Source organism: Sebastes fasciatus, chromosome 12 (genome assembly GCF_043250625.1).
Source record: "Sebastes fasciatus isolate fSebFas1 chromosome 12, fSebFas1.pri, whole genome shotgun sequence".
Taxonomy (NCBI): domain Eukaryota; kingdom Metazoa; phylum Chordata; class Actinopteri; order Perciformes; family Sebastidae; genus Sebastes; species Sebastes fasciatus.
Window position 1 is genome coordinate 14327123 of NC_133806.1, and position 27782 is coordinate 14354904.

The 27782-nt window shown below is 39.4% G+C and overlaps 2 protein-coding genes across 7 annotated transcripts in view; both read left to right on the forward strand.

Annotated features, from left to right (window-relative positions):
• The window catches only part of chd4b (chromodomain helicase DNA binding protein 4b), a 28013-nt gene extending 24740 nt beyond the window's left edge, over positions 1-3273 (forward strand). For all 4 annotated transcript variants that reach the window (XM_074653295.1, XM_074653298.1, XM_074653296.1 and 1 more), the window contains 3 exons: positions 436-568; positions 679-874; positions 2035-3273. In XM_074653295.1, coding sequence (XP_074509396.1) covers positions 436-568; positions 679-874; positions 2035-2237 — 532 coding nt within the window. In that variant the 3' untranslated portion in view covers positions 2238-3273. The remainder of the gene's footprint in view (positions 1-435; positions 569-678; positions 875-2034) is intronic.
• A 5157-nt stretch (positions 3274-8430) lies between these two features.
• On the forward strand, positions 8431-27726 carry ptpn6 (protein tyrosine phosphatase non-receptor type 6). Of its 3 annotated transcripts, none has more exons than XM_074653325.1 (16): positions 8431-8943; positions 9318-9343; positions 11004-11126; positions 12901-13095; positions 17688-17871; positions 18897-19013; positions 19239-19379; positions 21133-21229; positions 21344-21423; positions 21562-21708; positions 22040-22171; positions 22298-22452; positions 24811-24878; positions 25003-25154; positions 25493-25565; positions 27441-27726. In XM_074653325.1, exons 2-15 carry the CDS (start codon positions 9336-9338, stop codon positions 25559-25561), a joined length of 1668 nt encoding a protein of 555 aa, XP_074509426.1. In that variant the 5' UTR covers positions 8431-8943; positions 9318-9335; the 3' UTR covers positions 25562-25565; positions 27441-27726. The 3 variants fall into 3 exon arrangements, with proteins under 3 accessions (XP_074509426.1, XP_074509424.1, XP_074509425.1); XM_074653323.1 differs by having other exon boundaries at positions 25493-25557; positions 27434-27726; XM_074653324.1 differs by having other exon boundaries at positions 8490-8943; positions 9321-9343; positions 25493-25557; positions 27434-27726.
• The last annotated feature ends 56 nt before the right edge of the window (positions 27727-27782 follow it).

The following is a 27782-nucleotide window of genomic DNA, read 5'->3' on the forward strand; positions in this document are numbered from 1 at the left end:
TCGATCAGTGCTGAGTCAAAATGAAAAATACTACGACAGCATCTAAGTGTGATTCCCTGAATAGAAGTGGCAGCTCTCCAAATTAAAAATATAAATTAACTGTTTTGTACAGGCCCCTCAGCAAAAATGATTTATTGATTTTTTTTTATTATTATTATTTTTGGTCTGCTTTAATTTGCTCTGTGAAACCGAACCAGACTAAATAGAAAACGAACCAAAAGTATAAATTTCACTCTGATTCGTACTAGCCAAACGGACTATGGCTCGTGAAAGTGCCTTTAGTCTACTATAATAGAAAGTTTAATATCTTTGGGTTTTCTTACTGCTGGCTAGACAAAACAAGCAAATTGACGGGGTCATCTTGGGCTTTGGTCGCTTTTGGCTCGTCCCTCACAAGACAATAATGTTGTTACACTTGACCTCAGCGTCTCTCAGACACGGCTACGCCCGGTGGCAGGATGTGCAGAACGATGTGAGGTTTGCCATCCTCAACGAGCCCTTCAAAGGGGAGATGAGCAGAGGCAACTTCCTGGAGATCAAGAACAAGTTTCTGGCCCGCAGGTTCAAGGTGAACTGAGCACGCTCACTGGTATCACGTTTCCCCTGTGTGTGTGTGTGTCTGTCTGTCTGTTTTTCTATATCTCACTGGGCATGTTGTCTTTTTTGTTTCCTGTATAGTTATTGGAGCAGGCGTTGGTGATCGAGGAGCAGTTGCGCAGGGCAGCCTATTTGAACATGACGGAGGACCCGGCCCACCCCTCCATGGCCCTCAACACTCGCTTCAGTGAGGTGGAGTGTCTCGCCGAGTCCCACCAGCACCTCAGCAAGGAGTCCATGTCTGGAAACAAGCCTGCCAATGCAGTTCTGCATAAAGGTAAAACATATGGAAGATCAAAAGAGATATAAAAGGTATAGCTAGGGTTCTCGTGCACCTGGAAAATAAGTATATTGCACAGGCACAACTGCCTTGCAACTCACCAAAACAAACTCACAGATTCATAAAGTCACATTTAGTAGGCTGCACATTATCTACAAGGAGAAGCTGAACATCTGTAGCGAGCGCTAAATAATTGAGCGTTTACAAAAGGTCATCCTATGTTCAGATCTTGGCAGGAGAATTGTTTAAAATATTCTGCACTGCAATCTCACAATAATTTTGCTTTAGCTTGCATCACAACAGACTATTGTTTATTCCTGTGGGAAGCTTCTGAATAGGAGGAGCTTGTGTTCGTGTGTGACAGAGAACAAAGTGTTGGTTGTTGTTGTGATAGCATCAGTAGTAGGGAAAAGGGAGCTATTATGTAAACACAGTTATTTATATGTATATAATTATAGTTGCTAACGTAACCAGAAACAAACATCATGTGCAGCACTGTGTGAGGCTTCATTGTTTAAACAAGGGTTTCATTACCTCTTCGGGAAATAACCAGTACAACGAGCCAGTAGTCCACCTTTGAGGTTGTAGAGATGATCGCCTGCACAACACAAGGGGTTTAGTTTTCGGGCTGCAACTAACTTTTTACATCATCGATTAATCTGCTGATTATTTTCTCAATTAATGGTTTAGTTATTTAACCTATAAAATGCCCATCATATTATCCCAAAGTCTAAAGTGACGTCTTCAAATGTTCAGTTTTGTCCGAGCAACAAAACGGAAAAAAGCAGCAAATCCTCACTTTTGAGAAGCCGAAGCCACCAACTGCTTTTTGCTTGAAAAAATATGATTATTAAATTATTAAAATAATACAAGCAGTAGAGGAGGAGAGATAGTGCTTAGCTGTAGTGAGTGTAAAAACAATGAGAGGCCAATGACAGTCATTGACAGCCTGTTAGCCACGTTAGCTCTCGCAGTTCATATTTCCCGCCTGCTTTATTCAGTACATTTTGCCAGCCGAAATCCAGTCTGACTGCATCTTAACACTAAAATATGGTGATTTTGAACATTTGATGCAAAACTGACTAATAAACATCAACAGTCCTTCATTTGGATTGTCACGGTGGCGATCATAGCTCATTTACGTGTCGTATTTCCAGTTCTCAAACAGCTCGAGGAACTGCTGAGCGACATGAAGGCTGACGTCACACGTCTCCCGGCAACCATCGCCAGGATACCCCCCGTCGCCGTGCGGCTGCAAATGTCCGAGAGGAACATCCTCAGCCGACTGGCCAGCCGGGCCCCCGAGGTTACCGCTCAGAACCAGTCACAGACCTCACAGCAGATGCAGGTGCCGCGCTGACCAATCACCATTTTACTCTCACTGACTGAGGCTAATCGCCCTCACCTCACCGCCATGTAGCAGACGTCCTCCCCCTCAACCACCATGTACAGCACAGTCAGGTTAGTCCTCCTCGTTCTGCACCCACAACCCATCTCCGGACTCAGAAGAGCATCAGCTTAGCTGCTGGACTTTGATTTGAGAAGACTGCAGATGTAGGATGGGAGCGAATGGAAACAAGTCTTTCTCCTCCACTGGGATTCAGATTTAACTCCTGTAACCTGAGCACTGTCGTTGTGACTGAACTGCGGGGCAGCTCCCACTGACCTGTCCTGTTCTGTCCTTTACAGCAGGGTCAAACATGTGTATGTAACTATAAGTAACATGAAGAAGATAGACTGGAGAAAAAGCAGCATGCTCGGAGTATACTGGTGCTTTGTAGTCATTTTTGGATTATTGAAGATTTCAAGGGATTTTATTGTGTTCATTTTCACCTTTAGAAAATTGTGAAACTTTTTTTTTTTTAAAGTCATTAAACTCTAGTCCTCACTTGTATGTGTGTGTGTAGAGAGAGAGTATGTGTTTCCTGTATGTGTGTGTATAAAACAGGGCATATTAATGTGCACCTCTACTGCAGAGTCCCCCTCCCGCCCCCCCTGCCGACGCTGAGAGACTGTCACTGTCACTTTTCTATCAGTCACTCAGATCGGTTACCTCTTCTTGCGTCCTTACCCTCCATCCCAAACCTCCACCCCTCTCGTCAGGTGACCAGATCCAGGATCAGCTCTCTGTGCTCATACCCCCCAACCAGCACCTCGACATTCCTAAACTGCGCCACAGATTTGCTCCCTGGAAACTCTCCCGTGTTTTTTCCCGAAATACGGACATGCAATAGCTCCACAGCTTTTAGGTGATGGTTTGGAGAACGATTAATTTAATTTCTTACTGTATATTGTTATGTTGTTTTACATTATTGAATATAATTATTATGGTTACCACCTTGTTGTTTTTATCATTGCTGTTTGTTTTTATGAACTACAATAAAAAGTCAACAGTTTTTAAAGGTTTTTGTCATTTTTAAGGAATTCTGATGAATGTATTTTTAGCCACATTAGCAGCAAGGCTCTGCAAGGGGACGGCAATATCAGCCTGTTGGTACTCCACTTTGATCCAGACTGAATATCTCAACAAATATTGGATCGATTGTCATGAAATTTGGTGCAGACCGCTAGAGGATGAATCCTACTGACTTTGATGATCCTCTGACTTTTCCTCTAGTGCCACCATGAGGTGATGTCATAAACATTATTGGATGGATTGCCATTAGTTTTGGTGCACACGTTCATGTTCCCCTCAGGATGAATTGTAATCACTTTGGTGATAAAGTAACTTTTTATCTAGTGCCATCAGGTCAAAATCTCAATTTGTTCAACACTTTTATTTAATATTTAATAATAATTGAATAAATAACTGCAAAAAACTAACTACAATCCCATCATTCTCAGCTGTACTTTGTGTTTGGTGCAAATTAGCAAATGTTAGCATGTCACATTGTCATGATGACCGTGTTAGCATGCTGACATAAGCATTTAGCTCAAAGCACCACTGTGCCTAAGAACAGCCTCACAGAGCCGCTAGCAGGGCTGCAGACTTCACTCTTAAGTAGTAAAGTGTATTAGGTGCCATACAGTCTAATTTACCTGCTGCATGAAGCTTTACTCTGAAAGATCCTGTCGTGCAATGCATTATGGGTGAAATAGGACATTTCACACAAGAGGAAAAATGGTGGCTGCAACACCAACAAGGACAGGACATCTGGAAAATAATGTTCAGAAACAAGTCAAGAATATGGTACAAAAATCCCAAATCGTTATGGATAAACAGTTGAAATAGTTAACTAAAAGTAATGGAGCTTAAAGTGCACCTATGCTGTTTTTAGCCATTTTCTCTTGTCATGGCATGCTGTATGTTTGTCATACTGTACTGTATCTGTGCTGTTTGTGTCGCTTGTGTGGACTGTGTCTATATACTCTTGCTACTGCCTCTTGGCCAGGTCATCATTGTAAATGAGAATTGGTTCTCAATTGATTTTACCTGGTTAAATAAAGGTCAAATAAAATAAAGTAATGGATAATAGTTGAAATAGTTAACTAAAAGTAATGGAGCTAAAAGTAATGGATAACAATTGAAATAGTTAACTCGGTGCCTGGTTAGCTCAGTTGGTAGAGCGGGCGCCCATGTAGGTGGCCTGGGTTCGAATCCGGCCTGTGGCCCTTTCCGCATCCACTCTCTCTCTCCCCCCTTTCCAAGACTATCCACTGTCCTGTCAATAAAGAAATGCTAAAAAATGTCGTCGTCCCCCCCCCCAAAAAAAGAAATAGTTAACTAAAGTAATGAAGCTTAAAGTAATGAATAATAGTTGAAATAGTGAACTAAGTGACCTAACAGATTGTTGCCTTAACACCAAAGCTTTCACCTCAGGCTTTTAGAGTTGGCAAATCTTCCCAACTCAAATGATGTCAGTCTTAATATTTATGCAACAGTCAGTCTTAATTAGACTAATATAACAGTCTAAGGCCAGTCTAAGGCTAGTCTTAAAGCCTTAAGTTCATGCAACTATTCCCAGTTTAGGAAAGTATAACTGTTCAAACAAAACAAATGATGAGCGTAAAGATCATGACATACTTTGCATGCAAACCTCGAGAGATGAGCTGGAATTTACATGGAGGCAAATGTTGATTTGCAGGAGAGATGGAAAAGCAGGAGGGCCTTGGTCGTGAGAGGAAGAGCAGGGGAACAAGGGGACAGGAACAGGCACATTTTCTCCTGTAGATAGTTGGGTAATTAAGAAAATTGGAGTAAATTACAGGGCGGGAGGATTGGCTGGGCTGGTAATGACGCCTGATATCTTATCGTGAGAGAGAGTTGGAGGCTAAACCCGAGCACGGCTGGGTACAAGTGAACACAGAGAGTAAGTAACCTGTAACCTGGACTGTCCATGTAACACGACTCTCTCTGTGAGTTTTACTGTGTTTGGAAGGAGAGACACACTGAACATCATCATAGACAACAAAACAAAGGAGAGACTTGATTCAACCCATCACTTCCTGTTGCAGAAGAGCCCAGACTGACAGTGAGTCCGTACTGCAAGAGACCCTACGATGCCTTTTACGTGAGTGTCTTGTATTTTTTTTTTCTGTATTTGCTAATAAGGTAAAAACTTCCTGTGAAATGTATTTCAGTTGGACTTACTTTGCACTTACTTAAGTGAAGAAGCTTTTGCTCATGTGTCCCTTGATTGTCTATTGGTATGTGCGTTTTGATAAAGTACAGATATATATCTATCTTTATACAGTATATCTATAGAGGCAGGTTAAATATTTCCAGATGTTTTCTATCATCAAAATAAAATCAAGTCTATAAGGAGTGGGTGATATGAATACAATTTTCATTCACAGTATTTTATATTATGATATTGCTATATATCATTAAACATTACAATTTCTGGGGGGGAAAATAAACAAAATGGGAATGTTCAAATCCAATAATGCCATAAAACAGTCCATAAAACAGTCCTCTGCATTGACTGCAACATTGCTCACAATGGCTTAATACACCCAGAAATCAGTGTTGTACTGTAGTACTTGAGATCGGTTTTGGTCTCCACGCCAGTCTCAAGACCGCTTTCTGAAGGTCTCGGTCTTGTCTCGGAATCAACTGCATTTTTACTCAGTCTCAGACAAAGACTCAGGATTTTACCGGTCAAGACCACAACTGCAGGGATATCACTAAACTGCCTGTGCATTGTCTGATTTATTTGTTACGTATGTGATTACTCATAGAAAAAAAGGAAAATTCACCTCTGCAATGCCTTTTGATTGTTTTATCACAATATTTCTCATGGTACACATAAACACACACACACACACACACACACACACACACACACACACACACACACACACGTATAGTATAGTGGTTTGCATGTTCCACATTTTATCGTGTGTCATGCAGTGTGGGACTCGCACTGGTCTGGTCTGGTCTTGGTCTGGTCTGGTCTTGTCTTGACTTGGTCTCAACCCCTCAAGGTCTTGGTCTCGATACACTCTTTTCTTGGTCATGACTTTTTACTTTTATGACGGTTTAGGTGGTTTTGACTACAACACTGCCAGAAATATGTAAGCCAGCTGTACATTGTCCCGCTTATTGCATGGTTACCTACTTAAGAAATCAATAATTTGACACAAAAACAATCTGCCAGAGTCGAAGATTATAACTGTGTTCATAGCAACGGTGTATTATACATAGCAACGGTCTGCTATAAAGAAATAACAGACTGTAGAACGCCGTGATTGACCAATCAGAATCAAGTATTCAACAAAGCCGTGTAAAATGAAAGGGATAACTACCATGGTGGAAAGATTTCTGATGGTAGACAAATTCTAATTGTCTCACGGTTATATTGCTGAACCTTAAACATGCCAAACTGTGCTCAAAACAACATTTAGGAGAAGAGCAACCCAGGTGCCAGAAAATAGTGAAAAATGGCTCTCACAATTTCCGAGAGTCCAAGTGTTGTCCTCAAATTGCTGATATTTAATTTAGATAGATATAAAAACGGAGAGAAGCAGCAAATCCTCACATTCAAGAAGCAGGAAGCCGTGAACATGAGGATTAATTGACTCATTTTTGTCAGCAGTATTAATATTATTTTAATATTTTCGAAGTTTAGACCATGAAGTGGACGTAGTCACCGTGACATCACCCATTGGTTGGTGGACTGCCAATTTGAAGCCTTGAGTTCTTCTTTGCCATCTTGTTTTTTTGCAACCAGAAGTGACATAAGAGGGTGGAGCTAAGTACAAGCAAATGCTGAATAAGACATTTTTAGGCGACCAGAAAAGGTTATAATGAACTTTCATGAACTGAAAACACAGTGTGAAAGGGTTAAAGTTGTAAGACGAAACGAGGGATACCTTTATGGTCTATTTTACTCTAAATGGGACCATAATTTGTGGTTAGCACTGCCGCGTCACAACAAGTGGTTTGAGGGTTCAAACCAGGCTTAGGGCCCTTTTGTGTGGAGTTTGCATGTTCTCCCCAGGTTAGCGTGGGTTATCTTCGGGTTCTCCAGCTTCCTCCCACAGTCCCGAGACATGCAGATTAGGTTATTAGTGGACTCTACATCATTTACAGTTAATTCCTCTCAACAAACACAATTTGAATCATTGCATAAAACAGTCTGATATGTTGCGACACTCAAAAAAAGCCAAATCTACGAAACATCTTTGATGTCACTCTGAGGCTGTGTGTGTGTGTGTGTGTGTGTCGTTTGCCACATTGCTAAGTTCGTCCTGCAGTCTGAGAAATGACGCTTCTGTCGTGTCAGAAAGGGAACAGAAGAAAAGCAGTTTCAACTGTTGAACATGTGAATCTGTGAGCAGGATAATGCAAACTGCAATAGCTTGGCGTTAACCACGGCAAACGACACCTGCAGTGCTGTGTGTGTGTGTGTGTGTGTGTGTGTGTGTGTGTGTGTGTGTATGTGATGGGGTGGAGCTACAGTACTCTCTATATATTGCAGGTTCTCTTAGGTTTTTGCTTTTTGCTCAAACACAGTGTTGTTGTGAGCTTTACGTGTTTTTGTTCTGCTTTTTCTTGCATATTTGCACCAACACTGAAAATAACATAGTTTACTGTCTAATGAGGAAATTGGGAAAAGATTTGACATTTTGTAGTTTCCATAAATTCATATACGCCCTTTCAAACCTCTTGTAGGTCAATATGATTTGCAAGTGAAATGTTGATTGTCCGTGTTTGTTCCACAGGTTGTAAAATGTTAGTTCATGTGTTTTGTGGCATTATGTTAAACAAACCTCCCTTAATGGTTCAGTGGATTTGTGTTGCATTATGGGTAAACTAGTATCTCTTGCAAGCCTCTACATGCTTCTTGTGATATCAAAGGGTTTTCAGATTTTCTGCTTCATGCCACTCGGTAGTTTTGGAGTTAATGCCTCAATAGTCTGATAATGAAACGGGTTCACAGTTGCAAATGGTTTACCAGCTGAGAGCAGCTCATACACACATATAGAGGGGGGAAGGTTGAACAGCAAATAAGGAAGTGTTCTGTCACTTTGACCTTTATGTGTTACACACACAAACACACTCTCATACACCTGGAAGTAAAGAACAAACAGACAACAGTGGTAGCAGACAGGTGGGCAGGCAGAGGGGAAACGCTTTGCAAATGTCTGACTGAGAGACAAAGAGTGGGCTTTTTCACAAGGCACAACAAGCTCAAACTTCATATTTTGTGGATTCATTTTACTCCTGTAACAAAGGTGGAATTACTGGACAGGCACTCGTTGATGATTCACCAATGAGATGATATGGAACAGTTTGTCATTTTCGCGTTCTTCATGGAGTGATGGAGCGTTGGAGAGCAAGTTTCCAGAGTTTAAACCTACTTTGCTGTTAAATATGATGAGTTTTTGTTTTGGTCGTCTATAAAAACCCCCCTAAAAAAATGCGTCTCTATCTGTTGGAGGAATTCCAGCCTGTCAGCTATTTTGGTTCCTGTCTTGCTTTCACTATTTTGTGAAAGGAGATGTAAAAAGGAAGGAAGGGGAGAGCGAGAGAGAGAACGACATAGAGAGGAGGGGAGAGAGACGTATACAGTCCGGGCGTCTCGGCAAGCGTCAGTTGTTTTCAGAGGTCGCTGAGAAGAGTAAGTGTTTACCTGCTTTCCTATTGGGATGGAGACGGGTTGGATAGGGAGAGGATTGGGTGGAGGGAAGCGTAGAAGGGGAGGAGGAGGAGGAGAGTCCGGGTAGTTTGAGGGTTGTTTTGTGAATGTGGTGCGATGCAGAGAGATAGAGTTGATAGTTTTGATCTTAGTTTCAAGTGTCAGAGAGTGTAAGCATGTGAAAGAGCAAACGTGGGTTATCTTCTGTTTAGTGTGCTGCTGTAAAGTGAGGAAGTATTGAGGAACTGGGTGTTTCTTTATAGAATTAGAGATACACTTTGCTGCTGCTTGTGAGTCTGCACATGTGCAGGTACAAGTGACTCTCATTCAATCACTCTCCTTCTCTTTGGTTCCAGAAGAAGCGAAGAGACAACATGGTTCGGTGAGTCAAACCCCCCGCTGGACAACATAATGCTCCGTTAGTCGACTCTGGTTGTGTCTCTGTGTTTTGTGCAAGGCGTGATGACAACTTCTCTGTTTCCATTCCTCCTTCTCTTTCTTTCCCCAGCTGTCGACTTGTCCTGCTGCTCTGTTCCTCTATCATGTGATTTGTGATGCGTTCAGTGTCTGTTTGCGTAAAAAGAAATGTGTCATAAAGGATGTTTTAGTTCAGTAGTTGAGTAAGAAACACTTTTGCGTATCCTCAACATTCAAGCCCTTTAAAGGTTCTTCACAAGGTTCCCCTTTAACCTCGAGTTGATGGGTCTTTCCTTCTGTGACTGTGTTGTTCACATCTTCTCTATTAACCCATTTGTTGTATTAAATCTCTCTTTTGGCGACCCAAAGCTGGAGGGGAAGCGCAAACACAATCTAATTGTGCACACACACTTAAAAGTTGTATTCAGTGACGTTTCAAGCTTTATATTTTACGTAATAACACTGAAATTGTGTCGAAAATTTTTAAATGATTTAACAACTAAGCTTGAAAGCAGCAGTCTAAGTTTCAGGAAAGAAAGAAATATTAAAAAAATTGAACATTTTGCTGATATTTTTTGTATTTGTGGCTCCTTCGAAAGTCGAACCAGACTTTCAAAAACAGGTCTTTAGGGTTTTTTCCTGTGTTAGCTAAGAGGCCGTGAGCCGATCTTGACCACAACAGACTTTTTCCACCCTCAGCGGGCTCCAGGAAATAGTAGATATTTGGTCTAAACTGATGCAATCATGTTACATTGAGTAACTGAAGTCCACGGTGTTGCTGAAAGGGCTTTCAAGCCGGAGCGTTACTGGATTTTTTGGGTGATATTAGTAGATGTACAGTATGTTATTGTGGTATTCTTTTCTGAAATGCATGTCTTAATTGGGCCAGTTGTAAAGGTGCTGATAATGGTGGTAATATATTGGTTAATTAAAAGATTGAAAGTGAATTACATAAAGTTTCTTCCGGTCTATGTAGTCAGAGCTGTGTTTGCTACAGAATGAGGACAATAAAGAAATCACTATAGTTTTTATAATGAGAAATAAAGACTGTAAAACTGGACTGGGAATGAAACAATTTGTTTCAATCAATCAGCTATGTTATCAATTAATAGTTTAATATAAAAAATGTAAAAAAAAATGAATGACAAACGCTCATCACAAGTTACCAGTCACCATGGTGATGTGATAATTCATAGCTTTTCAATGAAATCTGGAAAAAGGAAAGGAAATCTTTACGTTTACAAGACTTTAACCAGCAGATAATTGGTAAAATTATAAGAATTGTAGAAGAATAACGGGTTAATCATTTTATAACTAGACAAGACTGTGCTGAGACCGGCCTCTCCTGCAGTGGAGATTTATGAATAAATTACTAGTACTATTAGATTTCTATAAAAAGACTGAATTTGTTTGTACATTTATTTTATATTTTGTCTATAAAATAACTTTGTACTCATTGTGTTCCAGTACACTCTGAGGAAATAATACTGGGTGTGTATGTGTGTGTGTGTATAAAGGTGTATGTGTTTATATTTATCAGATATAGGTCTTATTTCTGTGTGTACTGGGTGCAGTTATATAATAATGAGTGTATTTTTACGTTGTGTACGTGTGTGTTGATGCAGGTGGTTCCACAGAGACATCTCAGGCCTGCAGGCCGAGGAAGCGCTGAAGAGTCGAGGCATTCATGGCAGCTTTTTGGCTCGACCCAGCAAGAAAAACGTAGGAGATTTCTCCCTGTCTGTCAGGTAATACAGTCTGCAAATACACCCCACTTTTCAATTTATCCACATGAGGAGAAAGAAATCATACTTTCCTTTCCTCTAAAATTGTGCTGTAAGCTCTCCCACGTGGCTCTTCCACTTAACAAACCTTAAAGAACATAAAAAACAAGGAATTGTGTTAATATAGAAGCTGATAGCTTGCCGCAGCACATGTATGTTTCAGCTCAGGAGACACTGGACTCCTACATTTATAGCTTTTGTATTTTGTTCCTAAATTCATCTGCCGCCTTTAAACTTCACTGTTAATTACAAAACTATGAAGTGCAGGACATGCGAATATTCTTACTCCGTGTAGACGGAAATCAAACTTTCCACTGCACTTTGTGGTTTCCATATTTATAAAGATGTCAGTACAGATAAATGTTGATGCTTTTTTATTTATCCAGCTTTAGTTTAGTTGGTTGTTATTCACAATGTGAAAGACTCAAGTGGAATTAAAATGCTTACAAATAAATAAAATATTTTGCACCAATTCAATGGGCATTACTTAAAAAAAATACTGAAAATAGACTTATAACAGAATAAAGATAAGGCTCATTACTAAAAAATAACACCACATCAAATCAGTCGCGTCAAATACAGTTAAATGCGATAAATGAAATAACTTGGTACACAGTGAGTCGCTCTAAATCAACATCCTGAGACCTTTGCTCATTTGATTTGACTGATGACACGTTTTCATGTTTGTTCAGGAGGTTTAATTGATACTAGTTATATATTGATCACAGTTCTGCAGTCTGTAGTTCAAACAGGTACAAGATTAAATCTGTAAATGTGCTGCGTCTGTACTGATGCAGTTATGTTAAATGGAGTGACTTGAGTCTTTTGAGCCAGAGATAGTTGGGTTGTAAGTAGGTTAGATGTACAGTATATTGTGATCATTGCTTTTCCTGTGTTAATATTTCTATTTAGGGCTTTAGGGCTTTGGTAACTCTTGAATATACTATATATATAATATACAATACTTGAATGTATGAGATCAGTAAGTTACCGATCACAGTGCAGCATTCTGTCGTTGTAAGAAGTAAAAGTTGTAAATTAAATTGCAGATTTTCTGAATAATTGACCCCAATAGTGAAAACACTCACCCTCCCTGCCCACCATTTTTGTAAATAATGGGCAATATGGCCAAAATCTTCTATCACAATGTATATAAATAATAATATATCACGATATAGCATGTTTTCTGGTAATTCAGTAAATAAATTGCCTATATTAAATAACCACATGGTAAAGCCATTTCTGTATACTCCTGTGTGAATTAAATACTTGACAAATGAAACCTATATTATTTTCTCACTTTAAGACCTGGAGTGCCAAATGAACATAACAGTTTTAAGTGTAATTATAGGGGGAAAATAAATAAATATAGGCCTATAGCCCATATCACAACAGAAACAATATAGAAACATTTATATGATTTATATCGTCATCGTTTTTCTGCTTTCAGGCTTTTTCCTTCTGGCGTCTCAGAGACAAACGCATCAGGTGGACTGGAACCTTTAGACTGCATGAATGTGACGTGTATGTCATGCTGACATTGGCTTTGATATTTCTCCAAATCGAGTTTTTCCCAAAACTACATACATTAAAACTCAGATTCCTGGCCTAAATAATTAGAGAAAACTGCAGTCTTTGCATAATGATAGACAACACAGATACTGAGATAGAGATGCTCTCTTTACTGTCATCAGAAAGTTTTTTGTTTCGGCGTGACCTGACTGTTTTATCTCCTCAGGGTGGGCGAGCTGGTGACCCACATTCGGATCCAAAACACAGGAGACTACTACGACCTGTATGGCGGGGAGAAGTTTGCCACCCTGTCAGAGCTGGTGGAGTACTACACGGCTGAGAACGGCATCCTGCAGGACAAAGACGGCACCGTCATCGATCTCAAATACCCCCTCAACTGCTCCGACCCCACCACAGAGAGGTCTGTGCACTCTTACTCTTCACTGTTGAACCCCCTCTCGGTTAATGTGGCCCACACTCTCCGGCTTCTCTGAGCTGCCTCCACCTACACTCTCGTGTTAAGCGTAATAGGGTTTGGTTCGGTGGTTAAGTCAACTGTAGTCAACTATGACGAGCATTATTTCCTCTAACAGTTGTTTATTTGCTGGGGATAATAAGTGTCATTTGTAGGTTTGATATTCCATGGGGTTTACATATTTTCCTCTTGGGCGAAGGTGTTTTACTCAAAGCCTTTGAAGCTTTTGAATAATACATTTCGATGTACTAGCATCTTTGTCAGAATGTGAGTCAGTGAAAATAACACCCACACTCCAGACAAAAAGAGCCCACATCTGTCGAGACTTCATTCCTACATCTGCCTCGCTGCTGCAGCTAATGGATTATATAGATGATTAGGGTCGACGTTATCAGAGGTGGGAAGTTTTGCTCCGCTGCATTACAAATGGAAATATTTGTATAATTCAAGTTTTTTTTTAATTGAAGATCCTCTCTAACCATGTTTAGAGACATATACATATACTCTGTATTGAATGATAATTAGTGTTTAATTACCTTTAAATTACATCTTCTCCTTTTCCCTCATTGACAAATCCAAAATCTCTGAATATGCAAATGTTCAAAAGGTCAAACATCCAAGTGAAGAAACTAAGCTTTTTTGAGTGGAGAGGGGCTTTAACTTTTAAAGACTATAATGCAACAAACACATAAAAAAGAACACATAACAGAACAATCACATAAAACTAGAAAATACTGATAAAGTTAGACCAACTAATAAACAGAAACAAATTAAATGCAACATGAATATGACAGAAATGGAGCAGCACATTTTCAATGAAAAATAGGAGGAATTAGGGCCGGGCGATATGGACAAATCAAATATCACAATATTTTTGACAAATACCTCAATATCGATATTACTACGATGTTGTAAAGCTGAGTATTGGAGCTTTTACAGCATTTTTACACAATGAGATTTTTGATAAATAATCATCAATAATGTGGATATAATGACTAAGTGGGTAAAAGCAAATAATGGAACAGCTGGAGCAGTCTGGTAAGTTCAGAAAATCAAATCAACATATTGCCCAAACCTCAATGATTTAAAGGCTTTGTCTGACTCATCTAATGCCGGAGAACAATTCATGAAGTGACAGCAAACCTGCTAATGCAATCTATTCTATTATAATTTATTCTGTTCTAACTCATATTTGGTTATAACCGGTGATCAGAGAGACCGGTTTCATTTTAAGCATCGATGGGGAGATTGGTTGGAAATGGTTTATGAAACCACTTGCCAAAACTTTAGGTTAGAAAAGAGCATCTCCACATTAAATAAAGTACCTGCCTCATTTTTACACTTGCAGCAGTCCTATGAGTCCCATTTTTCCTCAGAGGGGAATCGATTAAATGAAATGCATTTTCTGAATCTGTCGGCTGTAGTTACTGGTTGCTTTGCAGATTAAGATTTTACATTCAATGTTAGATAAACTGATGAAAAATATCCTTTTGTTGGAAGACTTTTATATCTCTATTATATTAAACTTTACAGGAACAGCCATGACACTGTTTAAAGAGTTTTAGAAAACTGTTTCAACAGTGTAGATGATCATTTTATACATCAAATGTTCTGGATTCATTACAATTCCCAGAAGTGAGTATAAACAGCTTTTAAGATAAAACAAGATAATAATTTATTAGTCGCACAGTGGGAAAAATAGCAGTATTACAGCAGCAAAGGGGACAGTGCAAACACCAAGAGACATCAGTAAAAAACAAAAGAAGATGTAATGAATAAGTAAACAGTAAAAAAGCAAAATATATAAAAATATATGATAGTAAAATATAGTAGTAGACAGACTGAATAAATTTTTACTCAACATGCGCATAGAGTTACTGACAAGGTACATTAACTATTCTTCACAATCTACTTATTAATTAAGACTTTAATTTGACCTAAAAGTATGCTTTTGAATACAGGACTTGTACTTGCAACGGTGCATATTCCTGTTGTGTCATTGCTACTTTATTAACTGTTATTTTTATATTTCATTAGCTGTGACTTGCAAACATCTCTGTTTGCTAAATATAGCTTCTAGATGATTTTACAGATATTTTCTAACGTCTGTGTTTGCATGCAGAGCCGACCACATCAAAGACTCCTCCAGGCTGCTTCCGTAAATAAGATAAAATGTCTTTTTACTGTTTGTCAGATGCTCGTAAAAAAAAAAATATTAGTGTTTTTTCTTCTGCACGTTGCACATTTGATTTCCATGTCTTTTTCTGCTGAAGGTGGAGTTTGATTATTGATGGAGTTTTTGTCCCAGAAACATTGCGCAACTGTTGGCTGCTTAATGTAGGTTAATGTCCAACTAGTAGAAACTCATAGTGTTGCACTCCTTTTATGAGTCAAGGAGGACACTACTTTCTATCTGGTGTGTGTGTGTGTGTGTGTGTGTGTGTGTGCATGTGTGTGTGACTGTGTACTTCACCCGAGCTGGAAGCGCTACCCTCTGGCCCCCCTCGTCCTTCTCTCTCTGTCAGTTGTCTAACTTCCCTTTTGTTGCTGCGGTTGGAAACTTTAAGTTTTGACACTTTTGAAAGCAATGGCCAGACCCTACGTGTCTTCCTCTATTGCACACTCCATCATGTTGTTGCTCACTCGCTGTCTTCCTCATCTCACCCAATCTCTCACTCTCATCTCGAAGCACGATTACACACCTCAGTAGGTTACCGTTCATGTTTGATTCCATGTATCTGGCGGCTTATCTCTTCTCAGAAAAGAGGATAAATATGGTCAAGCATTAATCACGATTATAGGTGGAACAAACATGGCTGACATGATTGCATGTTAGTCTGGCATGTGCATGGTTCAATTGTTTGTTAAACTGCTCTTTAGCTTCTGCAAAACTGCACGGACTCTGCTTTTTTTTTTGCTGCAGGTGCTTCATGCAATCTGCTGTAATTGAAAAACAGCAGGTGTAGGTTTAATTTCTATAAAAGCATACACTGTGATTTGACAAGTAAGTAAATCAAAAGACATAAATCATTAAAAGCATGTGCAAAAAGGCATAAAGAGAGCACCGGGGGAGGGGTGGAGTGTGTACGAGGTGGTGGTGGTGCAGGCTATAAATACTTTGTCCTCTTCAGCCACGAAATCTGTCATCAGAAATTTTCCGACCGCAAAGCAGGAAGTTTAGAAGAAGAAATCGAGAACAGTGCCTAAAATTAAGTCACAACCCAAAACAGCAGACGGTGCCTTCACAAATTCACACATACTCCACAAATACACACACACACACACACGCACACACACACACACACACACACATACAGAGTTTGGTAGTGGACATAAATATGACCTGCCCGTAACAGCAACAGCTGTACATGCTGTTTTTAACTAAACACCCAATGCACCTGATTCTGTTGCGGCTTTCTATTTCTGCTCACTGTATAGTGAGCGCAACAGTTTAGTGCACCACATCAGTGAGCGTCTGACAACCGCTTTAGCCTTGAATAGAATTATACATGTAATTCACAGTCGCAGCGCTAACGGTGCTCTGCTCACATACAGTAAGTAGGAGGCAGTTATAAAAAAAGAGGATGTTTTGTTTATGTTTTTTTAGTTGCTGTGTGCAAAATGTCAACGTTAAATTCATCATCTCATGAAATGCATTTAAAGAGGACCTAGTATGCTTTTGTGCTTTCTCCTTTAGTGTGTTATATCGTTTATTTGTGCATGTAAAAGGTCTGCAGAGTCCACGCCAAAGGGAGTTACTCTCCCCCACAGGAACACTGCTCCTGAACTGCCTGAAACACCTTGCTTGAAGTCCCGCCTTTTCTTCCGTAACGTGTCGATGTCACCAAGTAATACATTTGCATAATACCCGCCTAGCGGCTAGTTTGGCATGTCCTCAAACAAAGCTAGTTAGAGCAGAGCTGGAGCGGAGTCAAAGAGTTTGACCAATCACAAAAACAGAGCGTTTCAGACAGAGGGTGACAAGAGGTGCTGCAGCACAGCCGGTATGAGAAAAATAAAGTATTTTTTTAACATTAAAGCATGTAAACATGTTCTAGTAGAAACCCAAAATACAAGTATGCACATGAAAATGAGCATAAAAGATCCTCTTTAACCGTCACTATCTGCACGAGACGGAAGATGTCTTTTTGCAGGTCGCAGCTGAACCAGTAGAAATACCAATACTACATTTCAGTAAAAGTCTTGAGTTCAAAATGTTACTTAAGTAAAAGTTCAAAAGTTTATCAGCAAAATGTAATTAAAGATTAGACTATAGATTAGTAGTATTGTATTGCATCATATCATGTAATCTCATCATTTAAAAAGTATCTATAAGTGTCAAGTAAATGTAGTGGAGTAAAAAGTACAATATTTACATCTGAGATGTAGTGAAGTAGAAGTAGAAAATAGCATAATGTATGTCCAAATTGAACTTGAGTAAATGTACTTTGTTACATTTCATCCCTGCCACAAACAAACCTGAATATCTTTATAAATGTGTGTACACAATGTGAACCGTCAGTGCCTTTGTGTCTCAGGTGGTACCACGGTCACCTGTCTGGGCCCAATGCTGAGAAGCTGCTCTGTACGCGAGACGAGCCGGGGACCTTCCTGGTCAGAGAATCGCTGTCCAAACCTGGAGACTTTGTTCTGTCGGTTCTGACGGACGAGAGGGGCAAAACTGGAGGAAAGAGGGTCTCCCACATCAAGATTATGTGTCAGGTGGGCTTTCGTCCTAGTGTGTGTGTGTGTGTGTGTTCGTTTCAGTGCTTGACCGTGTGTGTGTGGCATCCAAGATAATGGGTGCATGAAACTGGTTTTTGGTCAGTCTCGTGCTTTGAATACACAGACTTAGGAGTCCCTGAAACAGATTCACATCATGTAAAGATACTGAGGGGTATTCCCACAGTTGTGTAGTGCACTTTGAAATAAGTCTCATTTCCCCCTATGTTAGGCAATAAAAAACTGTTGCTCATATTTCCACTCTGCTATTGTTCATAAATGCCAGGCACAGTTTTACTTCAGATGTTGAGAAAAGACTGTAACCTGGTGTTTATTTATACACTCACTGTAAACAGCTGCTAGTGATGTTCACACAGCAACGGTTCACACCGCCGTCCGTCCTCTCAGACTCATTTTCATAGATTGTGTCTTTCCGTCATCATCAGGGCTTTTGCATTTTATTTTTAGCGGCGGTTCACCTCATATAGAAAACATCATTCAGCCTCATTTAAATGGAAGCCGCTGTTTTTGTGCTCCGCTGGGGCGCAAAAGATTAATGTGAGATTAGTGGAAGGGTCACAAAGGCCTTTTCATGAGCACGTGGCAAAGATTAGGTCAGTTTCCTGACTGACGCCTAAAGAGTCTGTTAACTGCTGCTGGTGCCAGTGAATACATCAGTGTACATGCATTCATTCATTCAAGGAAATTAATTTTATGGCCAGTAAAATTGTGTCACTTATTTGATTAATGTGTTGAAAAGCAGTGAATCTTTGTCACAAAAAGAGCTATTATATTCTTTTTTTTTAATTATTCTATTAATTTCATTTTGATTAAAGAACATGTACAAATGATTGTGCTAATACACTTGTTTATCCTCTTTTATAAAAGTACTATTGTTTTCATTTTGAGCATGATTGCTTCTCTTTTGAAACTTTATTCTTTATTTTTACACCAGACAATTCAGCAGAACCTTTCGGTGTTTAGCCAGACTGATATGTTGTATATGTTTCTGTGTGTGTATTCAGAATTACAGGTATACAGTGGGAGGTTCAGACATGTTCGACACACTGACAGACCTGGTGGAGAACTACAAACGCAAAGGCATCGAGGAGATCTCTGGGAACTGGGTGCATCTCAAACAGGTGAACTGGGCTGTTTTATCTTTGTACCACAAATTCAACAAAGTGGACGTCGGTGAGCTGTGAAAAAACAGAAACAGAGTTGTGGGAATTATTTTTAAAGATGAGCAGCACAGCCCACATATAGGAAATATTACTCACGATGTGTATCGCGTTCATTGGCTTGTCTTTTTCTTTCATCTCTATTATAAGATTTTTCCTCTCTCTCTCTCTTTCTGTCCTCTGCAGCCATATTACTCCACCAGAGTGAATGCAGCAGATATCGACAACAGAGTGAAACAGCTGGATCAGACCACAGGGCAGCAGCAGGAGGGCAAGGGCGAGGGCGAGGGAGAGAAGAGCAAGGCCGGCTTCTGGGAAGAGTTTGATGTAAGATTTGACCTGACCTCAGTTATGTTCACAGTAACTGTTACCGTGATGCTTTTATCTGTGGTTTAAGAACCACAGGGTTGTCCTAAAGTGGGAAGAAGTAAATTATACAACAGACGTCTTATTTCAAATTGACTTAATCTGAAGACTTGCTTCCTGACTGTGGGCCGAACTAGAGGGATTATACTACCATCTTGTGGCGGTGGAGTACACTAACTACTCTATGTCCAAATGCCATATTTGATAATAACTCACAGCAGGATTTGAGTATGTAGTGCACTGAAAGAGTGACCATATTAATTTTACTTACAATATCCACCAACACTAAAATCCCACTTGACTTCTGAGTGAAAGGAAATGGAAAAGCAACTTTAAAAGGTTAATTTAACTCAAATAAATTGCAGGTGGTGGTGACTAGGGCTGCAACTGATGATTATTTCCTCAATCGTTTGGGTTCACAATGTCCCAGAGCCCATGGTGACATCTTCAAATAGCTAATTTTATCCTACAATTTGTCCAAAATCCAAAGATATTCAGCTACGGATATAAAACACATGAGAGAAAAGCAACAAATCCTCACAATCAGGAAGCCGGAACTGCATTTTTGCTTTAAAAAATGACTTGAACGAGTAATTGATTATTGAAACAGCTGTCGTTTAATTTTCTGTCCATCAACTAACCGATTAATTGACTAATTGTCTCACCTCTCGTGGGGGACACAGCTCCAGTTTCTTTGTATTGGTAGTTGCAAAGTCACCGTTTGACTTATTTTAATGGAACACTGTAAAATATGTTACTTACTTGTATACTAACAGCTAGGGATATCCTCGACCAAAGAAATTCTTCATCGACTGATGGCTTGCCAACATTAAAAAAAAATCAAATTTCAACAGATGATGAAAATGTGAGAGACCCCAAACATAACGACATGTTATCTTCAATTTAACAGTTTTGTTTCTATAGTGTGGTGAGCAACGGAAACGGAAATCTCACAAAATCACTCGCAAACGTGACTATAGTGTAAACAAACATGGCGGATGATTCGTGGGAAGAATTAGTGATGTTAGTTTTTGCACTACTTTGTACTGAAAATTCACAAAGATAAAAAGGAAAAAATATGGATGAAGTCAAGGAGACATAAATAAAATAAACACTTGTGTTGTTGTCAGTTGGTCCTCCATTCCTGAGGTCTATCTTACTACTACTTTATGCTTCGCGTTTTGCATTAACCCCACGTTCTTTCACACGTGACTGGGTCATCAGCTGTCCTCTGGGTTCCCCACCCGCAACCAGATATCCGACCACAAATATTGAACATTTTTTAATATTTGAAATCGGTGCGGCCAGGACAGACTTCCAAGCCGATCGGGGGATGTAAAAAACACTCTTAACATACCTCACACCACAAGAATATCTGGAAGGATAATCGGGGCTTTGCTGACCATCGTCGGGAGGAGGGAATCGGGCCCAAAATCGGCTAGATTCTCACCTAGTGTGCGCCCGGCATAACACTCATACGATTTCGTTGACTAATCGATTAGTTGATTTAATCGTCAGATCTGTAAAACTGAGAAAATTTTAGTTGACCAAAACAACCCATAAGTTGACTAATCAACTTAGAGGGGGCAGCCCTACTCACATCAAAAACTGTACGCTGTCATAATTAGTATATAACACATACTGTTTAATATTAATGTGTAGTATGAATTTGGGACACAGAAAGTATCTCACAGTCGTCTCTCTCTCCCAACAGGCTCTTCAAAAGCTTCAGGCAAAGGTGAAAAAGAGCAGAGAGGAGGGCCAGAGGCTTGAAAATAAGAGCAAAAACAGATACAAGAATATCCTTCCCTGTGAGTTTTTAATCCTCTCAGTATCATTATTTAATTTTTAATGAACCAAGTCTTATGACACATTTTGACAGTACTGACATTAACCACATGTTCTTGTCCACTTGTCCTCACAAGTCGATGACACCAGGGTCATCCTGCAGGACACTGATCCTGATGTTGTGGGTTCAGATTACATCAACGGCAACTACGTCAGAGTAAGTCTCCAAAGTCTCTGGCCTCGTAGTAACACAAAATGACAAATACACAACATAGAAAACTGTCAGATATTCTCTTTTCATTAGTCTTTAAGGTTAATGTTTGTTTATTGAGAAGCATTCACTTTGTGTTTGTAGAACAACCTGTGGGAGTCTGGAGATCAGAAAGTTTACATCGCCTGCCAGGGGTGCTTAGCAACAACTATCAACGATTTCTGGCAGATGGTTTGGCAGGAGAACACGAGGGTGATCGTCATGACAACAAGAGAGGTCGAGAAAGGCCGGGTCAGTATCAAAACAAGAAGCACGAAAGTAGATTTGGACTTTAAGTGTGTTTTTTTTTCCTTTTTGAAATTACTGAAAGCATGAAAAAAGGAATTGAGTTTTGTGAACATATTAAAATACACAAAGCAACATAAATATGACCGATACACTAAAAACGCTATACTTTTAAGTGCGAGAATTTCCAATTCAAAGGTCAAATAAACATTAAAAATATGCAAAATATTCTAAATAATTCGGTAGACAAACCTAAACAAAAAAAAACAAAAGCAGCACAGATTTTTCATGCAGATAAAGTTAGTATTTATTTAATTTATTCTTCATTTTTGTGCAGAATAAATGTGTGCCATACTGGCCCGACCTTCAGACTTCCAAGGAGCTGGGTCCGTACCTGGTGACCAACAATTCAGAGAGGGAAGCTGCTGATTACAAAATCCGAGTTTTGGAGATCGCTCCTGTGGACAAGGTAACCTCCAAACACCAGCCTCTGACCTCACTGCACTCACTCATTGCTGTGTATGTGATATGTTAAAGCGTTTACCAGGACTCTGATTTTATTATTGTGATAATGTTTTTTTTCTCTCTTTCCCAGCCAAAACTTTCTCGTACTATCTGGCACTACCAGTACATGAGCTGGCCTGACCACGGCGTCCCTCAGGAGCCAGGTGGCGTCCTCAGTTTCCTCAGTCAAGTGAACTCTAAACAGGCTGGCTTTCCTGATGCTGGACCCATGGTCATCCACTGCAGGTACGAGACAGCTGGAGAGCCAAAAACATCATTGAACTGAAATACAGTATATTGACTATAGGGCCCTAGAATTGAACGCACCAGCGATAGCAGATGTTTACTGTGCCGTAGCTATTGTTGAGATGTTGTTACTGGGTGCATGAAACCTGCATCAAAGCTAGAAGCAGAATCAAACTGTGGAGGAGTGTGATTCCTTAGAGCTTTGATTGCAATATTAAGACTGCAACTAATGATTCTTTTTAAAAAAAAATAAAGTTCAAGTTGTTTTATATTAAGGCTGCACCTAATGATTACTTAAAAAAAAATTAAGTTAAAGTTTTAATATTAAGACCGCAACTAATGACTATTATTATTATTTCTTTTTTTTAAGTTAAAGTTTTTTATATTAAGACTGCAACTAAGGATTATTTAAAAATAAAATTAAGTTTAAGTTTTTAAATTAAGACTGCAACTAATATTTATATATTTAATTTTTTTTAAGTTCAAGTTTTTATATTAAGACTGCAACTAATATTTATATTTTTAATTTTTTTTCAGTTTGAGTTTTTATATTAAGACTGCAAATAATGATTATTTTTACCAATTCATTTGTCAAAACAAAGATTAATCATTTAGCCTCTGAAATGTCGGAAAAAAGTTGCAAAGTATCACCCCCTTGTGCTCAGATCATGAAAATAATTAATGATTAGGGATATTACGTATTTAAAGAGCATTTTTACTTCACAAAAAAAAAAAAACCTAAACAACGATTTCTATTATAATTTGTTTTAATTCATTTTTTTTTTTTTTTTTAGCTAGAAACATCAGGCGGGCCAAACCGAACCTTATGTCAGGCCAACTTTTGGCCTGCGGGCTCCACTTTGGGCAGCCCTGATCTAAACAATTAATTGATTATCACAATCACTGTCATTTCAATCAACTGATTAATATATATTTTTTGGCACTGTGCAGTACCACCTAATCCAAACAGTTAAAATGATCAGTTTGCGAGACATGGTGATGCATTTGGACATGTGAAGGTTTGCCAGGACTTGACAATGTGTTTCCCAGATGGAGATTTGTCAAAGGGCGGGTCACACCGCGTGTCAGGGAAGTCATAAATCCTCCAACTTTAAATTTGTGAACTACATCTGGAAGACATCTGTGCTGGTTTAATGTTGTGAAAAACGTCACAGCACCAAGTTTACCAAGCTCAGCTTTCATAATTGTAAATTAGGTGATAAAACTTAGAGGTTTAAGATTAAAATGATTATATTTCCAGGATTAAGATTAGTAGTAGCTGAACAAAAGGTTTTGAGTCAACTGACAGTTTATCCTCGTGTAATTCTCCCCGTGTGATGTGATGGATACTGAAGCCGCTTGTGCTTTTTTAAAACTTGTTGTTTAAATGATTATATGACTCATGTGTAAGTATTTTGGTATGTAAGCATGTTCACAAAGCTGCACAGCAGTAATAACATGTCCCATACTTTCCCTTAATACAACTGTTCCCAATACTCCTGACATGTGACCTCCTTAAATCCCATCAGCCTCAGCTGTTCTCTGTGTTTTGTGCTAATTAGCAAATATTAGCATGCTAGAATGCTAAACTAAGATGGTGAACATTACATCTGCTAAACACCAGCTTTAGCATTGCCATGTTAGCATGCTATTGTTAGGATTTAGCCATAGACAACATATAAGAAGTGGACGTAGTCACCGTGATGTCACCCATTGGTTTGTAGACTACGGTTTTGAAGCCTCGAGTTCGTCATTTTGGCCGTCGCTATCTTGGTTATTTGCAACCAGAAGTGACACGAGAGGGTGGAGATAAGTTTAACCGAACACTGAATAAGAAGTTTTCAGGCGACATTTTAATAATAAAATGTTATTATTAACTTTTATGAACTGAAAACACTCTGTGAAAGGGTTAAAGTTGTAAGACGAAAACACGGACAACTCTCAGACTGGACAACGCCGTGGTAGCGATCTGTCAATCACAAGGTAGCCACGCCCTAAAGCATCCCCTGCTTTATGGTCTATTTGACTCTAAATGGGACCTTAATTTACTAAGTGAACATCATGCTGTATTGAAGAAGACTTGAAACTAGCGATTGAGACCATAAACTCATGTTTACAATGTTTACTGAGGTAATAAATCAAGTGAGAAGTAGGATCATTTTCTCATAAACTTCTATACAATCAGACTTCTTTGCAACCAGAGGTTTCCCCCCCCCTGCTGGCTGTTAGAGAGAATGCAAGCCAGCTAGCATGGCTGCAGACTTTTAGTTTTGTTAGTAGAAGTAATGATGATTCAGTCTTGTTTGATTGATGGAAGATATACTGTATTAACCTTGTTTCTTCTTTGAATCCGTGCAGTGCTGGAATTGGTCGAACAGGCACGATTGTGGTGATCGACATGATCCTCGAGACCATTGACACTATGGGTAAAAACTTATTTTTTTAAAGAGATCAGTTCTTAAGTAAAAAAAGAAAAATAAATTATATATACAAAGTTTATTTTCCTTGTTTATACTGCCTCCATCCAATGTTTCATGTCTCACTCTGTAGGTCTGGACGTTGATCTTGACGTCCCGAAATACATCCAGATGGTGCGAGAGCAGCGCTCTGGCATGGTGCAGACAGAGGCCCAGTACAAGTTCATCTATCTGTCTGTATCTGAGTACATACAGACCACCAAGGCCAAGGACTGTGCCTCCATGGTGAGCAACAGGGGCAGAAAATCTGAAGAGAAGACAAAAGGAATTTCTTTTCTTGTGGCCAAAATATAGATGATTACAGGGAAAACGTTTCAGAGAAGAAAACAGATATGTGTGTCAACAGGCCTTTGCACTTTTGGCTGCTGATTTGAACACCACAGCCGACTAGTTCAATGCCAGCAGAATGATATGTTATCACAGAGTGGCTTGTGAAAGATGAACGTTGACCTAGAGACAGAAAACAATCAACCACATAGACAAAAACAGTCGCATGACCTCTCTCCGTGTTTGAGTAATCCTCAAGTCATATCTGAAATGTCTCTGTTTCTCTCTTGCCCCAGGAAACTGAGACAGAGTATGGAAATCTGCAACTCAAACACCCACCAGCGAGCAGGAAGGTCTCAAAGTGAGTGTGTGTGTGTGTGTGTGTGTGTGTGTGTGTGTGTGTGTGTGTGTGAAGTGGATGTCCTTAATACATTCACATCGCTCCTCTAAACCTCACACTGCCGCCCTACTTTCTTTTCAAAAACACTTATGTCAGCAGACAGGCTTATCTTGTAGAGAGGAGTTGCTGGTGGTGGGAGGATGCATTGTAGCTGTAAACTTCACCTCAGTTTCATAGTTTTTTATCCTGGGGACTACATTGCAAAGAATTATTAATTTGAGTCTTAAAATATTGTTTTCCTTATAAAAAAAAGGCACTGTTTGTTGTCTAGTTTTAACTACTAGAATACTGGCAATAAAGACAAGCCACGCAGCTGGAAGATTAACCCTTGCGTAAAATCTGATTAATGTGTGACCTATAGAGCCTTTTCCACAGTGTATTAAAGGCTTATTTCTATGCATCAACATTCATGAGGTGCTTTGCATTGACCATCTATGGCTGAATGTGGGTGTGTAGAAGGCGGGATATGAGGCTGAACCACGTGTGGACATTTCCAAGTTGATTTTATAAAAGGAAATTGCGCACTGGAAGGTGTATGCAAGGTTTTATAAATCAGAATATGTTTTGGCTACGTACATTTCCTCATTTGTACGTACGCAAATTAGTGTGGATTCTATACGCAATATTTTATAAATGGGACGCCTGGTGGCTTTGTTTTTATCGCTTGCATCCAACTGTCCAGGCTAGGTGGGCATCAGCTAGGCAATCTGATTGTCTTCCAGTAAGAGCTATAGTGACACCTCTGGCATAGAGGAGGAAATTAATTATTTCTCTATTGGCATTAAAGCAGTAAACCTCCAGTGAATCAGCGTTGCACTTCAATAAAGATGAATGACTCACAAGAAAGGGATTTTAAAAAAAGACATATCCTGACTTTAAAGCTGTGTTGACACTATGAGCGACACATCAACAGGCTACAAGTCATTGTCAATGGAAGCTGGTGACATGAAGCTACTAACTGACGCCTGACACTCGCTGCGTGACGCGCTACAAATCAAAGTTGAGTTTCAATGCTCCAATGACGCGGTGAAGCGTCAACCAATCATATGTTTTTGTTTCATCTAAAAAATGCCGTTAGCCAGTCCGCAGTGCTTTTAACGACGTAACGTAACGTAACGTAACGTAACGTAACGTAACGTAACGTAACGTAACGTAACGTAACGTAACGTAACGTAACGTAACACAACATAATACAACATAACATAACTATGTCAACGAGCGCTTGAGCTCTCAACAGTGTAGCTGGCCACACTTGGCCAATTTGTTGCCTTCACAGTGTGAACATAGCGTTAGTCTTTAGTATGGCCTCATGTTCCAAAAAATGATGGATCCTACAATTCCCATAATGCATATCAGTTATTTTTCAAACTTTAGAAAGACGGTATACAACTGGTTTCACTCCTCATGACGAGTAAACTTCAGTGAACTTGATGTGTAAAAATGGTGGGATGACCCTTTAACGAACGACAGAAGTAAACAACACGATAGCTATGAGTTTTTTGTGACCTCTGAGCCCGGACAGCACTATGAACTGAGTAATGTTCTAATTAACCAATTAGAGAAGAAATAAAACAGCACACAACACTGAACAATTCAGCCCCGAACACCGTAAACTTTGACCCACTTGGAGCTCTGAATAGTTGGCCGCCAGCTTTGAGTGATTTGATTCATGGTTGGTTGGTCCGTTTAAATCGCTCTCATGCAGCAGCCCCGTTCATTAACCTCTCCAGCGTCACTCCTAACAAAGCTGTGTCGAATCAATGTTAGCTGGTATATAAAAATATACCGGATGAATCTGAAGAAATCCCTACTCAGCTCTTTCTTTTATTATTTACAGAAACAAGGAGGATGTTTACGAGAATCTGTCAAAAGGAAAGAAAGATTCGAAGAAGCCAAAGGCAGACAAGAAAAGTGGCTCCGTGAAGAAAAGATAGAAGAACGTTTTTATCAAAGTATGTCATGTTGTTATATTTATGCAGGCAGTCTTTCGTTAAAGAATTTGTATTTTAGTGGAGACAAAATAAAATGAATGTGTGAAATTAGAGACAAGATAACCAGTTGACATCAGATGTGTCACGTGAATTCTTGGTTGAAGCGTTTGTTGAGAATAAAGTCATTTTGTAATTGTCTTTTTTAAAATGTCATTTATTTGAACAAAGACACAATACAGTAATACTTGTGGGATG